General features: G+C 39.3%; 1 protein-coding gene and 1 non-coding gene across 3 annotated transcripts in view; both read right to left on the bottom strand.

Moving 5' to 3' along the window:
- The window catches only part of GTF2A1 (general transcription factor IIA subunit 1), a 46,332-nt gene that overhangs the window by 20,888 nt on the left and 1,657 nt on the right, over positions 1–23,787 (bottom strand). For both annotated transcript variants that reach the window (XM_032287719.1, XM_032287718.1), the window contains exons 2-4: positions 19,681–19,782; positions 6,728–6,932; positions 4,553–4,617 (exon numbers count right to left, since the gene is read on the bottom strand). In XM_032287719.1, the coding sequence (XP_032143610.1) occupies positions 4,553–4,617; positions 6,728–6,932; positions 19,681–19,695 (285 nt within the window). In that variant the 5' untranslated portion in view covers positions 19,696–19,782. The remainder of the gene's footprint in view (positions 1–4,552; positions 4,618–6,727; positions 6,933–19,680; positions 19,783–23,787) is intronic.
- Positions 5,228–5,371, bottom strand: LOC116558104. The gene has a single exon (XR_004271838.1). It is a non-coding gene; the product is annotated as a small nucleolar RNA SNORA79 (small nucleolar RNA).

Raw genomic sequence — 23,787 nt, 5'->3', positions numbered from 1 at the left:
TCTTAATAACATCAACTGCAATATGCACTGTATAGTGAGACTTTTTTTTATAAAGGTGGAGGTTAAAAAAAACTGGGGCTTTAGACTTAAAATGGAGTTTTTTCTAATAAAAAATCTTGTGAGAATAACAGGCATGAAATTTTTTGATTTTCATGTAAATGAATTGATTCTAGTAACTGTAACTACAAGTACAAATAGAGATCCTTATATTTGTGAATTTAAAAATTGCAATTTCTACCATCATGTAGAAACTTTCAATTTTGCCAAGGTATAAATTTGTGAGACTGGTAATGTGCAGGAGGAAGTCATTTGTCTAGTGGGTAAGCCCTTCTTATCTAGCTTATAATCACAAATGAGCTTTGTGATTCACTATCACTCCCAAAGTAGAGCTGATCTTTCCATATACTGTTTTTTGGTTTAAAAAAAAAAATCTTGGTGCGGCCGCCATTGCTCCACCCGTACACTGCACCTTTCTATAGAAGTAAACTGCCTTGCTGAGAGGAATTATCTTCAAGTGCTATTTTTTTTTGCAGCACCAAAATTTTACTTATAACAATTCTAGGGGCTTGTCCAAGATTCGCCGTTCTCCTCTGGGCAGTCTCTCTCATGAGGAGATGCGTCCTGCTGCTTCAGTTTGCAGCAGCCTTGTAGGTAAAGTGTTGAGACCTACCCGATGTGACAAACAAGCCTGGCCTCTCAGCAATGCAGGGGCGGTGGGGGAAGGCCTATGAATACTGGTGGCAACTAAGCAACTCTGTGCACAGACCAAGAAAAAGACACTGCGGGGATCCGGTAAAGTATTTCCTTGGTGGTCAGGACCAAGATGCCATCCTGAAGTTTCCGGTATACCAGCACCAGCCTGGAGACCACCCTACCTAGTGCTGCTAGCCACCAAGACTGCCATTCATACAGCAGAAAAGAAAGTGCCATCACCATTAGAATCATGGCGCTTTCACACTTGAGTCAAGAAAGCACCATCACCATTAGAATCATGGGCTATTGTCCCAGGATCAGACCCTACCAAGTTAAAGTTGAGAGAAACTTAGTCTATCTTTTTTTTGTCTTTTCTTCCCTTCACTCCCCATCTTGTTATAATGTAATTAGATCTGGCTCACCTCAAGTTGTTGCTGTAATGTGTGATTAGTTATGCCCTGTAGAGATGTGCATAACCAAGGACAGCTTGCCGCTTCCGGGAGAATATCTCTGTCCCTCTCAGATTTCCTCACGTTAGGAAGATGAGTTCCTCTAAGGATACTAGTAATCCAGGAATAATAGCAGCCGCATTTGTAATTGGTAGGAATCAGACTCTTGTCCCTCTAAAACAGAATCTCTATGTTCTGCTTAGTCTAATGCCATATGGAACACTAAAGGTTTAAGACAGACTGCTTCCAAAGGTCTTTGTCAGTCCTCAAAACTATATACCTACTTCACCGAAGGAATTACTCCTTCTAGCAGTCAATATAACCAATGCAATCCTATACCACTTACTGTTGTTACTGCAACATCTGGAAATTCTTCCCCTTCATTAAGTCGTATTTATGGTAGAGGAGCTGACATTTCAGGAAAGAATCCTAAAGAAATTTTTAAAATGTACTTTATTGCTCCTTCAACCTCTTTATCAACCACTTCTCCTAGACACAATGACAAAACCAAAGTCTCAATGGTAGAAGTAGATGACCTAAGTAAGGCAAACCATAGCCACTGAAACAGGATATAAGGATGCAAACCCCTGGGAAGAATGGATTAAGTTTAATTCCTGCGATTGTCATGCTTGTGTGCACAGTAGGCCAGAGGCCCAGGTTGTCCCCTTTCCACTTGAATGGTCCCCATATCAAGCAGACATGGAATGCATAGTAGCGCTTTCTCAGAATTCCAATGACTGGAATAACAAATTGTGCCAAGTTCCTTCACTGCTATTTCCTGAGGTTCAACACCCCACGGGTCAACCTGAGGGCCATACAGCCTCCATCTTCCAAGGCAAAGTTCGACACGTGTCTGTCACGACAGGGGGGCGAACTTACTGTTCCTTGGAAACTTTACAGGATGCAGTGAAGTCAGGCACTTCCAAGAACTGGTGCATCAGTCCGCCCTTGCTCATCCCCGAGCGGATGGATGGTGGTATTGTAGAGGACCTTTACTGGATACTCGCCAAATAACTGGAGTGGCACTTGCACTCTAGCCCAATTGACTATCCCCCTTCTACCCTGGCATTTCATCAACCAAAGAAAAAGAAATTACAATGGCAAATAAGAGAAGCTCCTTATAGGTCTTTTGATTCTCGTGTCTATTTAGATGAAACTGAAGTTCTTTGAGGAGTACCACATAAATTTAAAGCCCAAGATCAGATAGCTGCAAGATTTAAGTCAATGTTGTTCTGGTAGGTAACAATTTTTTAAAAAATTGTAAATTAGATAAGCTACATGTATTACAACCAACAGTGGTTTGTTAACTATACTAAAGATGCTGTCAAAGGAACAGCTGAACAATTAGGATCCACTAGCCAAATGGCCTAAGAAAACAGAATAGCCCTAGATATGAGATTAGATAATAATACTTCTTGTTAGATATTGTGTCACACCATGCATCCAAGGACTTGTGCAGAGTCTAGTAGACATAACTCTTACTAAAATATCCCCAACCCCTCATCCACCCTATTCAGATACATTACTTCTTTTAGAAGAACAAACAAAACAACTAAGCCAAGACATGTTAAGGAAGTTTGAAAAGAAAAAAAAAAAAAAGAAAACTGTAAAAATTCAACATGGAGGATTGTTATGGTGAACCCCAAGTTTCTCTTCAAAGAATCAGTATGTCAGCATGTTTAGCTCTCTTATTCTTTAATACTCTATTTTAAAGCTTAAGTTCCTTGTAATTCGAGTAAACAATCTTCTTCAGCGGTTCTAATCAGTAGTTCACATCTGCTCCCCTCACCCCCAGTTCCATCCTGACTCATCTCGGTCACTTGATCACCCCTGGCTACCTGCTCTGACAAGCCCAAAACCATCCTTCTTGCCGAAACACCCACCCTGCCATTCCAGCTCCTACCCTATTTTATCTTTTAAAAATATTTTTTCCTATTTTATTGTTTTAAAATAGCCAATTGGGATTATTCTAGCTTGTGTGGTCTAACCCTAAACAATAGGGAATGACACAGCAGTAGGGACGACCCCCGTCAGGCATAAGTACCTATTCCCCACTTGTCCAAGCATGTAGCCACCATTACTCCATCCATACGCTGCGCCCTTCTACGGAAGTAAACTGCCTTGCTGAGAGGACTTAAAAGAAAAAAATTCTTGAGGCTGAATGTGGTAGCTCATGCCTGTAACCATAACACTGTGGGAGGCTGAGGTAGGTGGATCACTTGAGGTCAGGAGTTCAAGACCTGCCTGGCCAACATGGTGAAACCCTGTCTCTACTAAAAATACAAAAAATTAGCCAGGTATGGTGGCACACACCTGTACTCCCAGCTACTCAGGAGGCTGAGGTGGGAGGATCACTTGAACCTGGGAGGCGGAGGTTGCAATGAGCTGAGATTGCAACACTACACTCCAGCCTGGGTGATAGAGCGATGCTCCACCTCAAAAAACAAACAAACAAACAAACAAAAACTTGAACCAAAAAAAAAAAAAAAAAAGAAACAAACTCATTCCTAGTACTAACTAGATACATAGGCTAAAAGATCTTTTTACAAATATTGATTTTTTTCACCTTTAAAGTTTTGGCTGAAAAATGCAATGTCAGAGCTGAATCACCACTCTATGAAATTAACAGACTGTATATTTTAAACAAGGAAAAACCATTCATAAGAAAGTACTGAACTACTCTAATCTGACTGTATTTAATGTTTTATTTAAAAAAAAATAACTTCCAGGACATAGGTAAACATTTTCCATGGATTTGAAGAGGTTCTTCCATTTTTACAGTTAAACTATACTATATTTGATGAAAAATATTTTATGTCTGAAATGTAATTTGAAAATATGAGTGAGGACTTGTGAAGTTTAGTGGATAGTCTTCAGAAATATAAGAATTCTAATGTAACTCAACCGGTTAAAATGTATTCTTTGGTAATTTACACACTATAATACCTTACTAGGCTACACCATGGTTAAATCAGAGCAACATTTTTAAACTCTTGATTTTAAAAATAGTTATACTGAACTATCCAAAGAGTTCATCTTCATTTTTTAAAAGTTCATAATTCTTAGCCTTCCTGACCTTTTGCAATTACTAGGTCTCCTAAAACAGAACCATACTTGGCATTATAGGTTTGGGAGGTCCTGTAAAACTTTTTCAGAAATAGTAGGGAATGGAGTAACTCTCACAAAGCACCATTCTTTTGGTATGTTTAAACAAAGAACTCCACAATTTTATGAACCTTAATGTCTAAGCACCAAGCCACAAACTTCAGATCCAATATTCAGGAAACTACAACAGCTGTTTTGCTCAAGTCTTCAATAAACTTCAAGTTGTTGATGACACACATAGGCATAATCACAATTTGTGTTAGAATTAAGTACAGCCAATCAAAGTGCTATATTCTGACTCTTACCATGTTTGACGCATTCATATGCTGTATCAACTTAGAATCTGGAACAATAACTTGTGGTGCCGTGGCTACAAAAAAGCACACATGCAAACAAGGAACCATGAGGCTATTTTATAATCACAAGAATACTTTACATAACATGATAAAATTTTTTTTCATGTTTTCCACATTTTCTGTACTAAAATGCTTTCAATCATTTGATCTCAGGACGTTATAAATTCTATGACAAATAACAGCTGTGATGTACCTACTTAATAATTTAAAAATATTTAAGGCCAGATGTGGTGGCTCACACTTGTAATCACAACACTTTGGGAGGCCAAGGTGGGCGGATCACCTGAGGTCAGGAATTTTTTGAAATCTACATAGTCCTTTTCTCCCAATATGACAGTTGACAGACTCATGCTACTTTCGTCAGCTGTTTAAAAACTACAAATCAGCCGGATGTGGGGGCATACACCTATAGTCCCAGCTACTCAGGAGGCTGAGGTGAGAGGATCACTTGAGCCCAGGAGTTCTGGGCTCTAGTGTGCTATGCTCATCAGGTGTCCAACTAAGTTCGGCATCAATACGGCGACCTCTTAAAAGCAGGGGACCACCAGGTTGCCTGAGGAATGGTGAACCAGCCCAAGTTGGAAAAAATACAAATCAGAAATAATGGCAATGTTAAACGGAACGCAATGTTTGATTCTGCAAATTTCAGAGAACAGATGGATAATCCCATTATCCTAATACTCTCTGAGTGAAGAAAATCAAATTTTAATTTATGATGACCTAAAATCCTAATGCCAGGTCTGAAGGCAACAGGAGGAACAGTCATCAAAAAATATTAAAAGAACAAAAATTATTTGATACAAAGTATACATTAAAATCAGGTATGAAAAGTACTACTCTATGTCAACAGTAAAATAACCCAAATAGATGTTTCTACTATTCATCATTATTAATTTTAAGATACATATGTATACAGGCAAATGAGTAACTAAACGATACATTAAAATAAACTTTCCATTTACTTCTATAAAACCAGATGTACTGAATTAGAATGCTCAGCAAGTTTTATAACTAAATAAATGTTTGTCATGAGAGAAAATACAGAGCAAGTTTCTTAGCCTTTTCTGGGCTCAGATTTTCCTGAGCTGTGAAATTAAGCCAAGGGGTATTTTACAAAGCCCGCATAAGGTGCCAGTAAAACAGTATCTATAAAATGACTTGCGGAGTATAAAGCACTATGGACATAGTCTATAAATAGCTACTCTTTTTTAAAGACAGAGCCTTGCTCTTATCAACCAGGCTGGAGTGCAGTGGCACAGTCTCAGCTTACCTCCACCTCCTGGGTTCAAGTGATTCTCCTGCCTCAGCCTCCTGCGTAGCTGGGATTACGGATGTGTGCCACCATGCCCAGCTAATTTTTGTATTTTTAGTATAGACAGGGTTTCACCATGTTGGTCAGATTGGTCTCAAACTCCTGACCTCATGATCCAGCCTCCCAAGGTGCTGGGATTACAGGCATAAGTCACTGTGCCTGGCCAATATTTGCTTTTTCTTAGCTTTAAACCAAGTAATATAAATTAAGATATGTTATATATCCACTCTTAAAGCAAATCTAACTCAGTACATTTGGGCTTACATAAATTACTATGGAACTGAATTTTCAGATTGCCAAAATATACAAGACTCCAGAGTTTAAGATATATTTTAAAAACTAATCTGAAACATGTCTTTGAAAGAACATGTTTTCTAAAGAAAGCAAACAACTATTTTACCATATAAAATAATAAAGCCCTTAAATCCAAAAAATAAACCTTTTAGATTTAACTTAATTTAGGAAATCCATCATTACACAGCCTTTTCAAAACAAAGTATTAATACAACTTCTCTGAATATCATCTTAAGCTTTCAGTTAATAAATTACTTGTCTACCATTACTCCACAGATGATAGAATCTATATTTTATACAAATTTATATACATTTACATACACACACCCCTCAGCCAAGAGAAAAGGGGAAAACGCCCGAAATCAACATAGGGTTTTTTGTTGCTGCTGTTTGTTTATTCTTAGGTTCTCCATGACCCCCTTAAAAAACAAGATCCAAGAAATGCAGAATATTTCTCTTCTTTCAAAACGACAAGCTTAATTTTCAAGTTGTAAGTAGGAAAACAAATCCAGTCTCACCTTGCTGTGATGCGGGAATAAGGACCTGCTGGGTCTGTGCTTGCTGAGGTACCGTCTGCTGAGGCTGAGCTTGCTGATGGTGGTGATGGTGGTGGTGCTGCTGCTGCTGGGGTTGATGCTGCTGTTGAACTTGCAGTAGGAGCTGCTGCTCTTCTGAATGAAATCCATCTACTGCCCTGGACTGCATTAGTTTATTTTCCCATAACTAAGGCAAAGAACATTAAAGATTCCTAAGTGGAAGATAAAATAACTTTGGACAGATGAACATAACAATTTTATTAATCTATTTATAAAATTATTCTATTTTAAAAACTGATACAGACACAAAAATACAACCAATCTATAATTCTAACCCAAGTGTAAACAATAGCAAAAACAAAATTTTAAAGCATCAAACCTTATTTTTGCCACATCAGAGTACTGGAGAATTTTGTTTCTTTTTATATTTTCTTTTATTATTATTTTTAAAAATTTATTTATTATACTTTAAGTTCTGGGGTACATGTGCAGAACGTGCAGGTTTGTTACACAGGTATACACATGCCATGGTGGTTTGCTGCATCCATCACCCCGTCATCTACATTAGGTATTTCTCCTAATGCTATCTCTCCCGTATCCCCCCCAGCCCTGCTATCCCTCCCCTCACCCCTCATCCAAACTTTCTATAGTAATTCCTTAATCATCAGCTAATATTGAGCAATGAGTTTCACATAAGTAACTTCTTCAGTAATCAAAGATTATCCTTTATAATATCAAAACCATTACTAAACTATTTTCATATACAACGTTTTCCTTATAAAAATACAAAATATAAAATGTTCTGCCTCAACATGTAGAACATAAATTCTTAAATAACATACAAATCATAAATTTCATTTAGAACAATGGAAACATAGAGGCAATTGCCTGAAGTAGAAAAGCCCAACTTTCCATCTGTCCAAACCTACACAAAGAAAAGGAACCAGCAATGCCCAAAGGTCATTGGTTGGTTATCCCAACTTTCCACACTTCTTGAAATTTCCTTCCTTCTTCCATTAAGCCAAGAATTGGCAATCCTTTTATGTTTAGCCATTTCTATTTTCTCATTTCACCTTAGGTTCTATGATGAGAAAAATCATAATGGACAAAAACAAAGAAAAGATGTTCAACGATTTCATTCTTCTACCTAACATTTCCTCTCTACCAGCTTTAGTGTTCAATCCGGAGCCTGAACCTTACAAGAAACTGCCCAAAAAGTCACAAACTATTCCCTGAAAATACATATGAAACTTCATTCAGTCATTCTGCACACAAAGATCTACATCTACTTTGTTTTGTCCTCCAGGATTTGCTTTTGGGATATTTCCTAATTGACCTGTGGCTTCTATCAGATCCTTCCAGAAGTTCCCTTTGCCATACTCACAGAAAGTTTTTTTAATTTTATTTTTAATTTCAGAAACAGAGACAAGGTCTCATTATGTTGCCCAGGCTGGTCTTGAACTCCTGGGCTCAAGCAATCTGCCCACCTCAGCTTGCCAAAAAGCTGAGATTACAGGTGTGAGCCACCATGCCTGGTCATACTCATAAGAGATTTTTTATAATCTCCTGACCTTTCCAATCATTCCAGACATTCTAGATTTGTTGTCTTGATGCTAGTTAACAATTCCACTAAATCACTAATGTCTTACTGAAAAAGCATATGTTAAGGTCAATTTCCTAGAGAATCCTACTGGCAGGCCCAGTATTTAGACTTACCTGAAGTCTATTCTTAGACGGTAACAATATCTATCTCACTGGTTGCTGAGAGGATTAAATGACATATCCATGTGAAACAATTATCAAAGTCTTACATAAAGTTAGTGATCAAAATATATTATTATTGGTGGCAACGGTGGTGGCATTAACTGTTTAACAGAGCCTTATACCAGAAGTCAGGAACCCAGTTAGTCCTGGTTTGGTCATTTACGTAACCAAATCATTTATCTTTCCTAGGCATCTTCTTCAGCTAAAAGGGGAACCAACTGAATTAAAGTACTTCTAAACTCACTTCCAGTGAATGAATTTAAGTCTAATCGCAGACGAAAGACAGCAAGCTTCTTCCCGTAGTAACAAGAACTACTTTTTGAGAGCCCATGTTGTGTCTGATTCATCTCTGTAAAGTGGGCAACTAGCACAGCACACCATCAAAATAGATACTCATATGCTAAATAAAACACATTATGACTAATGTATTATATATAGTAAGGCTTCCAAACACTCCGTTATCACCCAAAACTTCTACATCTTCTCCTCTCTTCCAAAACAAAGCAAACCCTAGTTTCTTGAAAGCCAAAAATCAAGGTGAAAAAAAAAGTTCTATTGATTAATGCTTTGTTTAAAAAGTTTTTTAAATCATAATTTCTAAATTTTATGTTTCACAGTTATCATCTCCAACCAGTTTACCCACAGCAATCTGGACCCATTACGCACCTCAAAGAAGCTCCTATGATAATGGCAAATATTAATGAATACACATCATGTGTGGCTAAGTACTGGGCACCATGACTCACCTAGAGTCTCATGTAAATGACCTAGGAATCAAAATCCACCCCAACAGCCCACCATTACTGTCTACTCTGATTCACTTTTTCAACACATCTCTATCGTACGGCCCTGGTCCTTTCTGCCTAGCAGTACTGCAAACAGTAGTGATGTAGTGACTGAGCTCTTGAGTTTCCTGCATCGAGTCATGCAGTCCACAAATAATTATGTCCTATATGCCAAATACCGTTATAGGGATTGAGAAGATACAGTAAACAAACCTCACAAAAATCCTCAACCTTACAGAGCAGACATTCCAGTGGAAACTTGCCCTTCCAATCCATCCTCTATAAACCAGTGATCCTCAAAATGCGGTTGTAGACTCAACATCAGCATCACCTGGGTACTTGTTAAAAATACTGAATCAGCAGCTCTGGGGGTAAACCAGCAATTTAGTTTAACAAACTGTTCGATGTATGCTAAAGTGAGAACTGCTTTAAAATGTAAACCAGTGCTTTTCAAACTGAGGACTGCAGCCCACTAGTGACTCATAAAGAAGTCAATTTAGAATTTTCTTTGTAAACCTCTCTCCTTTCTCTCCCCCTCCATCTCTTTCTCTGTCCCTCTGTTCCCTTCCTCCCTCCCTCTCTCCCCTACCAATGTTTTTTATAAACAAAATACAACTGAAAGAAAATGTCAGACTGTACTGCGCTAAGAACAGTTCTGCAGATTTTCCTTATACACACACACTTGTGCATATATTTATTCAAAATGTTAAATACCATTAATTCTTAAGGAGGGTCCTAGGCAAGAAGTTTGAAAAACACTGTTCTACACTGTTATCAAGGTGAATTTTTTAAAAATTATAAATATGACATCCTCTGCTTAAAAACTGGCACCACGGCTAAGTAATCATCTATCTATCTACCTACCTACCTACCTACCTACTTACTTACTTACCTGATATGGTTTGGCTGTGTTCCCCACTGAAATCTCAACTTGAATTTTATCTCCCAGAATTTCCACTTGCTGTAGGAGGGACCCAGGGGGAGGTAACCAAATCATGGGGGCCAGTTTTTCCGGTGACATTCTCGTGATAGTGAATAAGTCTTATGAGATCTGACGGGTTTATCAGGGGTTTTCGCTTTTGCTTCTTCCTCATTTTCTCTTGCTGCCAATATGTAAGAAGAGCCTTTTGCCTCCCACCATGATTCTGAGGCCTCCCCAGCCATGTGGAACTGTAAGTCCAATTAAACCTTTTTTTGTTCCCAGTTTTGGGTATTATGTCTTTAACAGTAGTGTGAAAACAAACTAATATAGTAAATGGAGTAGGGCATTGCTGAAAAGATACCTGAAAATGTGGAAGCGACTTTGGAACTGCGTAACAGGCAGTGGTTTGAACGGTCTGGAGGGTTCAGAAGAAGACAGGACAATGTGGGAAAGTTTGGAACTTCCTAGAGACTTGTTAAATGGCTTTAATGGAAATGCTGATAGTGATATGAACAGTAAGGTCCAGGCTGAGGTGGTCTCCAATGAAGATGTGGAACTTGTTAGGAACTAGAGCAAAGGTGACCCTTACTATGTTTTAGCAGGGACTGGTAGCATTTTGCCCGTCCTAGAGATTTGTCAAACTCTGAACTTGAGAGGCATGATTTAGGGTATCTGGCAGAAGAAACTTCTAAGCAGCAAAGCCTTCAAAAGGTGAGTTGGGTGCTATTCCGTTTTAAAACAGAAATACAGCATAGAGATCAGAAAATTTGCACCCTGATGATGCAGTAGAAAAGAAAAAGCCATTTTTTGAGGAGAAATTCACGCAGGCTGGGGAAATTTGCATAAGTAGCAAATGTTAATCCCCAAGACCATGGGGCAAATGTCTCCAGGCCATGTCAGAGACCTTCATGGCAGCCCCTTCCATCACAAGCCCCGAGGCCCAGGAGGAAAAAGTGGTTTCATTGGCCAGGCCCAGTGTCCCCATGCTGTGTGCAGCCTAGGGACTTGGTGCCTGGTGTCCCAGCCACTCCAGCTGAAAGGGGCCAATGTAGAGCTCAGGCTGTGGCTTTAGAAGGTGGAAGCCCCAAGCCTTGGCAGCTTCCATGTGGTGTTGACCTTGTGGGTGCACAAAAGTCAAGAATTGAGGTTTGGGAACCTCCAAATAGATTTCAGAAGATGTACAGAAATGCCTGGACATCCAGCCAAAAGTTTGCTGCAGGGTAGAGCCCTCATGGAGAAGGGAGAAATGTGGGGTCAAAGCCTCCACACTGAGTCCCTATAGGGGCACTGCCTAGTGGAGCTGTGAGAAGAGGGCCACAGTCCTCTAGATTCCAGAATGGCAGACCCACCGACAGCTTGCACTGTGCTCCTGGAAGAGCCGCACTCAATGCCAGCCTGTGAAAGCAGCCAGGAGAGAGACTGTACCCTGCAAAGCCACAGGGGCAGAGTTGCCCAAGACCATGGGAACCCACCTCTTCCATCAGCCTGACCTGGCTGTGAGACCTGGAATTAAAGGAGATTGTACTGGAGTTTTACATATGACTGCCCCACTGGATTTTGGACTTGCATGGGCCTTGTAACCCCTTTGTTTTGGCCAATTTCTCCCATTTGGAATGGCTGTATTTACCCAATACCTGTACCACCACTATAGCTAGGAAGTAACTAGCTTGCTTCTGATTTTACAGGTTCATAGGCAGAAGGGACTTGCCTTGTTTCAGATGACACTTTAGACTTTTATGTTAATGCTGAAAAGAGTTAAGGCTCTGGGGGACTGCTGGGAAGGTATGATCGGTTTTGAAATGTGTGGACATGAGATTTGGAGGGGGCCAGGAGCGGAATGATACAGTTTGGCTGTTTCCCCACTGAAATCTCAACTTGACTTGTATCTCCCAGAATTCCCATATGTTGTGGGAGGGACCCTGTGGGAGTTAATTGAATTGTGGAGGCCCATCTTTCCCGTGCTATTCTTGTGTAAGTCTCATGAGATCTCACAGGTTTATCTGAAGTTTCCACTTTTGCTTCTTCCTCGTTTTTCTCTTGCCACCACGAAGTAAGAAGAGCCTTTTGCCTCCCACCATGATTCTGAGGTCTCCCCAGCCATGTGGAACTACAAGTCTAACTAAACCTTTTTTTGTTCCCAGTTTTGGGTATGTCTTTAACAGTAGCATGTATATGTCTTTATCAGCAGTATGAAAACAAACTAATACATTATCTCTAACAACCTGGAATACTTATTTGCAAACGATTCCTAGGTCTCTTTTTACTACCCCTATCAAGCCAGACTCTCTGGAAAATCCAATAATCTGCATTTTAACTAGTACCCAGATAATCCTCACTCTAAAAACCAAGCTCCTTAGTATAGTATGTTACCATATACCAATTGCTACTATAACTTGTACTCTATTTTTCACAGTACCAAGTTACTTGCAGGTCCCTGAATATGGCATACGTAAATAACCTTAAGAGACTATTCCTTGTGATCAGCAGTTTTCTCCCACAATTCCCTACACAAGACAAATGTCAAAGTCACAATAGCCTCAAATAAAAGCCATCACTCATTGCTTCCGTGCATTAGAGACATTTCTATCTTTGTACTTATCACACAAAGTCTACCGTTTCTATCAAAGTATGAACATCTGGGCAGCAACTATCTTATTCAGGATTTAATTTCAAAGAAGGGAAAACAAACCATCGTCTTCTGGAATACTGTTCCTATATAAGGATGCTACTAACATTTTAGGCAGGATAATTCTTTATCATATAGAATGGTCCCACAAGAAACATGCAGGAATTGCAACACTCCTGGCTCCTGTAATAAACGCCAAAAGTGTCTACTAGTTCTCATGAGATGTTGAACATGGCCTCACACATTTCCAACAGCTTGGGGAGAGGAGGGTAAAGCAACCTATTGAGAATCAGTATTTACCAAGTACCGTAATACTGGTTCTAGGTAGTCAGTCATACATAAAGCGTATCATATAAGTATTTTGTATTAAGCTTATAATGTCAATTAGCATAAAGTTCAAATTAAGGCCGGGCGCGGTGGCTCAAGCCTGTAATCCCAGCACTCTGGGAGGCCGAGGCGGGTGGATCACGAGGTCAAGAGATCGAGACCATCCTGGTCAACATGGTGAAACCCTGTCTCTACTAAAAATACAAAAAATTAGCTGGGCATGGTGGTGCATGCCTGTAATCCCAGCTACTCAGGAGGCTGAGGCAGGAGAATTGCCTGAACCCAGGAGGCGGAGGTTGCGGTGAGCCGAGATCGCGCCATTGCACTCCAGCCTGGGTAACATGAGTGAAACTCCGTCTCAAAAAAAAAAAAAAGTTCAAATTAATTTAATGTTGTTAATAGTTTCTCTACAATTTCATTTTCAAAGTCTTAATTTTATTTATCAAAATATTAGACATCAACTGTTTAAAATAAACAATGAAACACTATTTTGGCAACAGTAATCATACTAATACACTTTTTTTTTTTTTTTTTTTTGAGACAGAGTTTCACTCTTGTTACCCAGGCTGGAGTACAATGGCCCGATCTCGGCTGACTGCAACCTCTCCCTCGAGGGTTCAGGCAATTCTCCTGCCTCAGCATCCCGAGTAGCTGGGATTACAGGCACGCGCGGCCACGCCCAGCTAATGTTTTGTATTTTTGGTAGAGACGGGGTTTCACCATGTGACCAGGATGGTCACCATGTTGACCAGGATGGTCTCGATCTCTTGACCTCGTGATCCACCCGCATCGGCCTCCCAAAGTGCTGAGATTTCAGGCATGAGTCACCACGCCTGGCACTTTTTTTTTTTTTTTTTTTTGAGACAGAGTGTCACTTTGTTGCGCAGGCTGGAATGCAATGGTGCAATCGCACTGCAACCTCCGCCTCCTGGGTTCAAGCAATTCTCCTGCCTCAGCCTCCCAAGTAGCTGGGATTACAAGCACGCACCACAATACCCAGCTAATTTTTGTATTTTTTAGTAGAGACACGGTTTCACCATGTTGGCCAGGCTGTTCTCAAACTCCTGACCCCAAGTGATCCACCTGCCTCAGCCTCCCAAAGCGCTGGGATTACAGGCATGAGTCACCACACCCAGGAAAATAATCAGGAATAGTAATCTTTGCCAGGTATCTGAAATTAAATGGAGAAAATTCATCTTCTATTCCCAAAATGATTCAAATGTACTTTGCATATCATGTTAACTAGACTAGTAACTAAAATTTATTGAATTCTGTGTACTTTCTAAATATATTTACAGACTAGTTTTTCAAAAAATCCTGTAAGACATTACTATCTCCTTGTTATAGAAAAAGAACCTGAAGAAGTTAGGTAGCTCATCCAAGATCACTAACCAATGGCAGACAGAATAGGGATACAACCCAGATGGTCTGACTCAAAGGTTCCACTCAGGGCTAGGCCCTGAAAGTGAGTGTCTCCTTGCATTCTGCACCCTAGGACCCTCACTTGCCTCACTTTAATCCCAGTACTCATCCAAATTCCTAATCTCTAAATTGCTGCTATCAGAGCAGGTCACTGACACTCAAAACCATCTCAGGTGCCACACAACAACCCAAGCCATAGTCAAAACTGTTACCTTCCTTCTTATTGCTAAGTTCTGTATATGTCACATGGAGGCAAAAGGGCTAGGTTCATAGTGATAGTCTCTATCACTTATTAGCCAAATGACCTTGTCAAAGCATATTCCCAGTCTACTTTCTCATCTATAAAATGTGATGAGATCTACTGCTCCCTGGCAACATGGTGGGCTACAAATTCTGAAGGATTCTTCTAGTTTCACAAAACATCTAGCTCCTGGATAAAACATATTACATTTCTGGGCTCCCAAGAAATAATGCTGGAGAAACACAGCTTTCCCTAAGAGTAAATGAAATGAAATAGATTATTACTCAACTTATGGTCCAAGTATTTACATATGATTAGAGTGTATCAAGTATTTTATATACATAACTAGAAGACATTTAGAATAGTGGTTCTCAACCAGAGGTGATTCTGCCCCCCAGCAACATCTGGCAAAGTCTAGAGACAGCTTTCGTTACAACTGAAGGGAGCTACTGGCATCTAGTGGGCAGAGGCCAGTCATGCTGCTAACATCCTACGATCAATAGGACAGTCCCTGCAACAAAGAATTAATCAGTGCAAAATGTCAATAGAGCCAATGCTGAGAAATCTGAACCAGAAGCAGATAAAATGAATTTCAGATATACTTCCAATTGAGGCAACTATTCTCATTTTATTTGTTTTATTAAAAAGAGAGGAAATGTTTTATATCTCCCACAGTACTTGATGTTTGGAGATAGGTAGGTTGGATAATCTAGAAATCAGGCTGAATTCCAGAGAATTGCTGAAAATTTCTACAGTATCATTCCCACCCAATAGTCACTCACCAATCCAAAACACATTTACATTCCAATACAGATTTACTGAAAACCAGGGCTGTATTTTATGGTGTTTTTTCTACGTCTCATAGTTCACACATTACATTAAAGGAGGCCCAGTGGTTAAGGAGATAACCTCAAAGACGGGGTTGAAATATTTTTATCGTCTCCATTTCTGCATTACCTCATTAACCCTCAAATCACATGGATTCTCATCACTCATCTTTGTTCTCAATCTAATTCACCACTGCCTCCTTTACAGACTTATACAAGCTCTTGATAAGTTTGTAAAACGGCTTCAAAAAGTGGGGAGAGGGTCTAGAGCTAATGACAGTCTTTCTAAACCATAAAATACAAAATTAAAGTTTGTTTTACTAAGCAAGAATGTCTAAACTTGACCAGTCCAATATAGCAGCAAGCAGCCATATGCAGTGATTTCAGTTTAGATTAATAAAAAATTCAGTTTCTCAGTTCCACCAACCACATTCTGAATGCTTAATAAGTACATGTGGCTAGTTGACACCATACTGAAGAACACAGCTATAGAATACTTTCATCACTGTAGAAAGTTCTATTGGACAATGCTGGCTGGCTAACTATTAAATCTAGGGCATATTCTAGAAATTCTAATAAGATCCTGAAGAAATTCAGTCCAGAGAATTAAAATTAAAACAAACTCATTTTAGTCTATTTTATTTTTAACTCCAATAAAACCCAAATAGATGACTATGGCCCATTTAAAAACAACAAGAATATTACACTATTTTGTTCAGTTAAGATTCAGTTGCCATATTTGTTATCAAACAGTTCAATCAAATACTTACTGAATGTCAACCACATATGCCAGAAATTGTGGTAAAGGCTGGGGATTCCAAGTTGAATAGGTCACATTTTTTTGTCATTAAAAAGCCATTAAGCTAAAAATCAGTGTGTTACCTGTAAAATATGTACTAAAAAAGTCATATATAATAAAAATGGAGGTCTCAAAGATAGCTCATTCTCTTTGAGAGAATGTCTTGATTCTACTGTTAACAGTAAGGAAAATCAATTCTCCAGAGTTTCATTGTGAAAACCAAGAGTAGATAATAATCTAGGCTGACCACTAGACTTTGTCCTATAGAAAATTACTTAACATCTTTAGAACTGATTTTCTACACCTAAAAATGCTGCATCTTCCACACAAGGTCACAAACTACAAGGACAACCATTATAAGAGCGTAACATAAATTTCAAGAAACTCATTCCACGTTACACTAAGAAATCAAAATAAGCTTGTTTTCTTATTATTCACATCCTTCATTTACTTCATGCCACTTCAACAATTTATATTGTTCTTCTGCCAACAACTGTCTCAGAGTTAGCACTCCTACACTTGTATTTTTAGATACCTACTCTTCACTATTAGTAACCTTTACACATTCTTCTCAAGGTAAATAAATACTTGATCATCTGTTTCACACCTATATATTTTTCCTACCTCACAAAGGAATATTCGCATTGAAAATTCTAGAGAAGTCTCCTGTAGATATCTATTAATAAATACACCAAGACCTACTTCATCACCACAAGCAAGGTGAGATTTGCTTTATTTAAAATAAACTGGGCCAGGCACGGTGGCTCATGCCTGTAATCCCAGCACTTTGAGAGGTCAAGGCGGGTGAATCACAAGGTCAAGAGATCGAGACCATATTGGCCAACATGGTGAAACCCCATCTCTACTAAAAAATAAAAATGAAATAAATAAACTGGTTGCCAAGTTGCACCCTCCACGCTTATGTTGAAAGGATGAGACCACAACATATGTTCTTTAACAATTATTAACTGTGATTACATATTTGTACACAGAGTTAAAGGAGCTTAGCATTCAACTTCTAAACCAGCAGTTATAAAACTCTTGCATCTCAGGACCTTTTATTGTTTTCAAAAATCACCGAGACTCTCAAAGAGCTTTTCTGTAAGTGAATTACATTTACCTATACTTACAGTAATAGAAATTACAACAAAGTTTTTTAAACGTTTACTAATTTATTTAGAAATAATGGATCCACTATATGTTAACATAAATAACATTTTTTTCTGCAAATAGCCATATTTTAGTAAATAAAATTGAGTGAGAATGACAAATGACTTAAAGGAAAATAGCCAGATTCTCATATCTGCCTCTGTTTTCACTTTGTTGTTTTGGTTGAGGTATACAAAGAAAATCTGCCTACTTACAGTTAAGTCGTTGGGAAAAGAAAAGGTGTTTTAAGTGACAGTTTCTAGTTTAAGTGATAGCTACAATGCAGAATATTAAACCATATAACTATGAACTTTTCATACTGTGAAAGTCCATTAATTTATCTTACATTTTGAATGAGTTTCCCAACATTACGCATTGGACATTTGGAAAACACAAATTCAGTGAATTCAGATCTTTCAAATGTAAACACACTTCATTACAGAATATCTTAATATCAATGAGTCCACATCTTTTTAACATTCAATTTATCAGAATGAGAAGTATGCATGAAGCATTTCTGCTGCCTATTTACAGTTATCTCAAAGGAAAGCACTTGTCCACTTGAGTTGTGAATTGAATGCGTCACTTTTCTCACAGAATACAATTTTTAATTGAAAGAATGACAGGCAAACTATGATTTTCCAGACTTGAGCATTCAGTCAACCTTATGGATCCCCTGAAAGGACCCCAGGGGAAAGCCCAGGACTCCATGAAGTGTACTTTGAGAAACACTATTCTAATCAACAGGACAAAAACATACCACAATTTCATGAGTCATTACAACACAAGGAAAACACAACTGCTAATAAAAAAAAAAAAAAAAAATCTAAATATTTCTGCTTAAATCCAAGATAAAGAAAACTCGCTCTTAAAGTAAAATATATTTAAAACATTTAGCCTATGTAACAGGTCTACTTCAAGAACCTAAAATTCTTTTTTTTTTTTTAAGTAGAGACAGGGTTTCACCATCTTGGCCAGGCTTGACCTCCCAAAGTGCTGGGATTACAGGCTTGAGACACCATGCCTGGCCAAGAAACTAAAACTATTTTATCAAGCACTTAATCCCACAACTTAAACACACTTTAGAATACAGGTATATTAAGACTTCTGTAATCCCAGCACTTTGGTAGGCCGAGGTGGGTGGATTATGAGGTCAGGAGATGGAGATCGAGATCGTCCTGGGCTAACAATGTGAAACCCCGTCTCTACCAAAAATACAAAAATTAGCTGGGTGTGGCGATGCGTGCCTGTAGTCCCAGCTACTCGGGAGGCTGAGGCACAAGAATCATTTGAACCCAGGAGGTGGAGGTTGCAGTCAGCCAAGATGGTGTTATTGCACTCCAGGCTTGCAACAGAGTGAGACTCCGTCTCAAAAAAAAACACAAGATTAAGGCCAGGTGCCGTGGCTCACACCCATAATCCTAGCACTTTGGGAGGTTGAGGCAGGAGGATCAATTGCAGCCAGGAGTTGGAAAGCAGCCTTGGTAATGTGCTGAAAACCATCTCCTACCAAAAATACAAAAATTAACCAGGCATGGTGGCATGTGCCTGTAGTCCCAGAGATGGGAGGATGATTTGAGCCTGGGAGTGGGAGGTTGCAGTAAGCCCAGATGGCACCACTACACTCCAGCCTGGGCAACAGAGCCAGACCCTGTGTCAAAAAAAAAAAAAAAAGAAAAAAAAGAGCGAGAAAATTCTTACAGGCAAGTCAAGTAATCAGACCATAAAATGTAGAATACTAACTGTCCAATAATAACAGCTAATGCCACTATCAGGCATTGAGCTAAGATTTTATATGGTTATTCCATTTAACCCTCAAAACAAACCTATAAGATAAATACTACCAATTTCCATCTTACACATAAGGAAACTGAAATATAAAAGTAGCTTGCCTAAGGTCAGAGGAAGAATGCATGGTAGAGTTGGAATTTAAAACCAGCACATGTCACTAAACTATACTGCCTCCTTCAACAAAGTTAAACATTCATCCTATAGAAAAATTACAGATTCATTTCTAGCCAAAGAGAATGATGGGGGGAAAAGGTAGGAATATTTAAAAAAAGACAAACTCACAGTTTTTAGTTCCATCAGTACTTGTTCATCCACTCCATCATCCAGAAAGATGTCTCTCACATCATTAATGACATCTTCAATCACAGATCTGTATAATTTAGGCTTTAAAGGAAAAATAAAAGACTTGAAAAAGACAGTTTTTCACAGGTTATAATGTATAACAGATTTTCACAAATTCAAAACAAATACAATTCATTTTGCCAACTATCTATATATGACTTTCAAAATATGACCACCCTAACAGACCTCATTTGCCATAAACTAGATTTGATAACTGCATCCTTTAATAAAAATTTTAAGATTAATGCAATTCACACACAGAAGGTCCCTACAAGGTCCATACAATTTCCAATTATAATTTCCTATGTTGTAGTCAAAATACCTAATGTAATGTTCAAAAATAGCTGTATGGGTTGCTTATGTCTAGCTTCTACTACTCCATGCCTTTGAACTCTGCTGTATCTCACTACCTCACAACTAAATCTTAGACTTTGGAGAATGTTATCTACGGCAGTCATCTACCTGGTAATAATCTGCAACCTAATGAACACACAGGTTTAAAAATCACCTAACTTCTGTTGAGTGACCCAATCTGTCCTTTCAAGCTATATCATTAAACTATTCATACACTCGCAACAAGAGGTCTGAACGTCCCAAAGAAAAAGGTATGCTGATTTCCTTCCCAGGATTTCTCCTCTACTACTGCCCAGGTAATGCAACAGAACATTATAATGAACATGAATCCTCTAAATGTTTATTATTATTATTATTATTACAATTTGCACTGTCGGTATTACTTGAGGACAGAGTGGGTAAGTAAAGGAGCTGGCTTCTAGACGGTTGAATGGTAAAATGAGCAAAATGAGAACAAATGTGAACGAACTTTCAAAGAGTATAAAATATTTTTTAAAAAACTACAAGGTGGCAGATAGAACAATCAGCCCAATCCACATCCTTTTTTTTTTTTTTTTTGTTCCCCACATCCTATTTTTAACCTGTTAGAAAAAAGGAAGTCATGTCAGATGACAAAACTGGAATTGCCTTGACAAAACCAGAGTTTCCCGGTTATAAATCCTACCCATTATTAGAGATTTAGGGTTAACAAGTTTTTTAGATGCTCTGTCATTACTCGTTTCATACCTTGCTTAAGGTAAAAGTTAATGGCTACCAAATAAAACCAAGGGTTTGTTCTCATAAGCAAACTTCAAACAGAAATATGTTTCACTACCATCTCTATCAGCAACATTGTGATCACAAGGGAACTGCTAAGAAAATGTGTCCTTGCCTTGTCAAAACTAGAAATAATGAGGGAAGGTACAATGCCTAACACCAGCAATCCAGCTTTTTGGGAGGACTGCTTGAGCTCATGAGTTCGAGACCAGCCTGGACAATATGGTGAAAAACCCTGTATCTACAAAAAAAAATTAGCCAGGAGCGGTGGCACGTGCCTGTATAGTCCCAGCTATTTGGGAGGTTGATATGGATGGCTTGAGCCCAGGAGGGAGAGGGTGCAGTGAGCGGAGACTGTGCCATTGCACTCCAGCCTGGGAGACAGGGCCAGGCCCTGTCTCCGAAAACAAAACAAACAAAATACAAATAATGAATCTGTCAGTATAATTTGCCTCAACCATTAAAAACTATTCACTCCTTCTCATTAAAAGAAAACCAATTCAAATACCTGGGTTCTTGCTTTACTGTTCCACTCACTAACCTCATTTTGCCCAATCTGCCTCTTGAAGCTTAAATTATTCATCGGCAAAACGAACATTTCTATCGTCCCTGCTTTAACATTCATTCTGATTCTACATATAAGGAAAGTATATGTGACTGTGGACATCATCTTAACTAAACTGATTTAACAGATGAATTACAAAAGTATCTCTATCAAGTGTTTTGTTTTTTAATCAATAATGACTCCTCAAGGCATTAGAAGGGCAATGTATTTTAAATTGGGAGCATAAATCTCAAATTGACAATACATAATGCTTTTCAATAAACTAGATGGTGTTGTGGTGTTCCTGAAGTCAATTACCTCTGAAAACCTTTTGCTTGGAGATCCAGACATCGATAGGTATAAATCTGCTTTCTTCTGGTACTCTCTACTTAATGAATCATTCTTTAAGATTTTATTTTTGTGCCTTAATGAACTCACAACTTGATCACTTAACAGCTTCATAAGCACTATAGTTGAAAGAAGGGAAATGTGTATTCTTCACAAAGTATATGCTTAATGAATAATTTAGAATTGTTCACACTTTGTAAAGCACTCAAGACACTAATTTTTGAAAACTATGTGGGCACATAGGCAGTATTTGAAATAAGCAATTTCTAAACTAATACCTAAAATTCTTCACTCTATTGAGTCAGTTTCTGTTTTTCACGAAAGTTTAGGTTTCTCCTGATTTTTAAAAAAACATATTTCAAACTTGAAAACTGGTTAATCAGAGGGCCACTAGTGGCATTATTAAGTGATTTCTTAGGAGGTTTCCTTCAAAAATGTTAATTCCCTGATGCAATGCTGAAAAATAAACTGGAATAATTTTTATACTGGATATCATGTTAATATCCAAGGTGATAAGGTTCTAATTAACAATTTTTTAAAATCCAGTTTGCACTAAGTCTCCTCCCTCTAATTACTCACGATTCCCCCACACATACATGGTCCTATACCGAAGCTTCAGGCACTTATCTATTTCTCTGAAAGGCCTCGTGTCTTTTAGATTTACTATAGAAAAACATAACGAAATATTAGGAGCTGTATTTCTAACCTGTTTCCTGAACAAAATACAACCAAAACCCCAAGTCCTCTGCAGCTAACACTTTGTAGAAAGCAGTTTTTCTAATTTCTGAAAATAATGCACACAGGAAAATAGGCTATCTGATCAAAAATTCTTTGTTTTCAATAATACATTTTGAAAATTGTAAATAAAAACGGACAGCGATTCGGATATATTCCCCCTAACAAACAAAGAAGGAAAATCCTAGCTGCTGCTAGGAAGAAAACAAAAACTTGGGGCTCTGAAAGCAGCCCCCGACAGGCGCGCAATTACAGCGTGAAAAAAGGACCTAGAAATAAACTGAGCTCTGCACGCGCCTGGCTCTCGCCTCGGGAGCACGCACCTCCCAGCCCCGCTCTCAGCAGCTCTCACTATTTAAAGCCGGATCTGGTGTTTAAATGGAGAGGCGGTGACGTAGGCCTGAAAAGCACCTACCCATCCTGGCAGAGTCTATATTAGAGAGCGGCAATGGCTCTATATAAACAGGGCAGCCAAAGGGAGGAGGACCACAAAGCTCAGGGACTGAAAAGCAGGGTAAGCGGCCGCAGCCATGATGGATCGACTCGGGTCGCCAACGGTACGGTGTCGGGCGGCCGCGGGCTGGTCTGCGGCATTTGGGACCGGGCAAAAACGTGTTTTATTGTCATCATAAAAATAAGAGTTGGGGGGACTAGTGATCACATTGGGTTGGTGACTGAAAAGGTTATTTATGTGACTGCTTTTTGCAAACCTACGTGATCGCAAGTAACCAAAAAGGGACCAACGGGAAGAAGTAGGCAAATTTCAAGGCGAAAGCAGGGACACTTGGACCACTGTAGGCTTTTTTTGTTTGTTTTGGTGCTTTTGCTAGTCGAAGATACGATGGGGGGGGGATTTGCTTCCCCTTCGCCATTTTACCCATTCGGAAGGAACTCAGATAAGTGCTTTTCAAACAACCTTCGTCCTTTTTTTAAACATAAAATGGCCCCAGTGAAGGTTCCCAAAGCACAACTGCCAGAAAAAAGCCTAAGTAACCCCTAAAGTAGCCATTAATCCTCCACTGCATTAAAGTGGATCACGGTGGGTCTCGGGATTTCGCCCGATTCCCCAGACACGGTTTTTGTTCTGAAGCCGCTTGGGGAGCCATCGTCTAGCCAGCGAGGACGGGCCCCTTGGGGGGAAGCGGCGGCTCCCCTCCCGCCCTCCCTCCCGGCGGCCGGGTTCTGTGGCCGGGGCTGCGCGCCCGCCCGGGCCCAACCGCCTCCGCGGCCCGACCCGGCCCGGCCCGCGGCGGCCCCAGGCCCCGCCGGCGCCCCCGCCCTCCCCGCGCCGCGAGCCCTCGGCGCCCCCC

This window comes from Sapajus apella, unplaced genomic scaffold, assembly GCF_009761245.1.
Source record: "Sapajus apella isolate SASKATOON/1434 unplaced genomic scaffold, GSC_monkey_1.0 scaffold20, whole genome shotgun sequence".
In the NCBI taxonomy this organism is placed as follows: Eukaryota; Metazoa; Chordata; class Mammalia; order Primates; family Cebidae; genus Sapajus; species Sapajus apella.
Note: the sequence above shows the minus strand (reverse complement) of the source record. Positions and strands in the feature narration are given on the sequence as shown.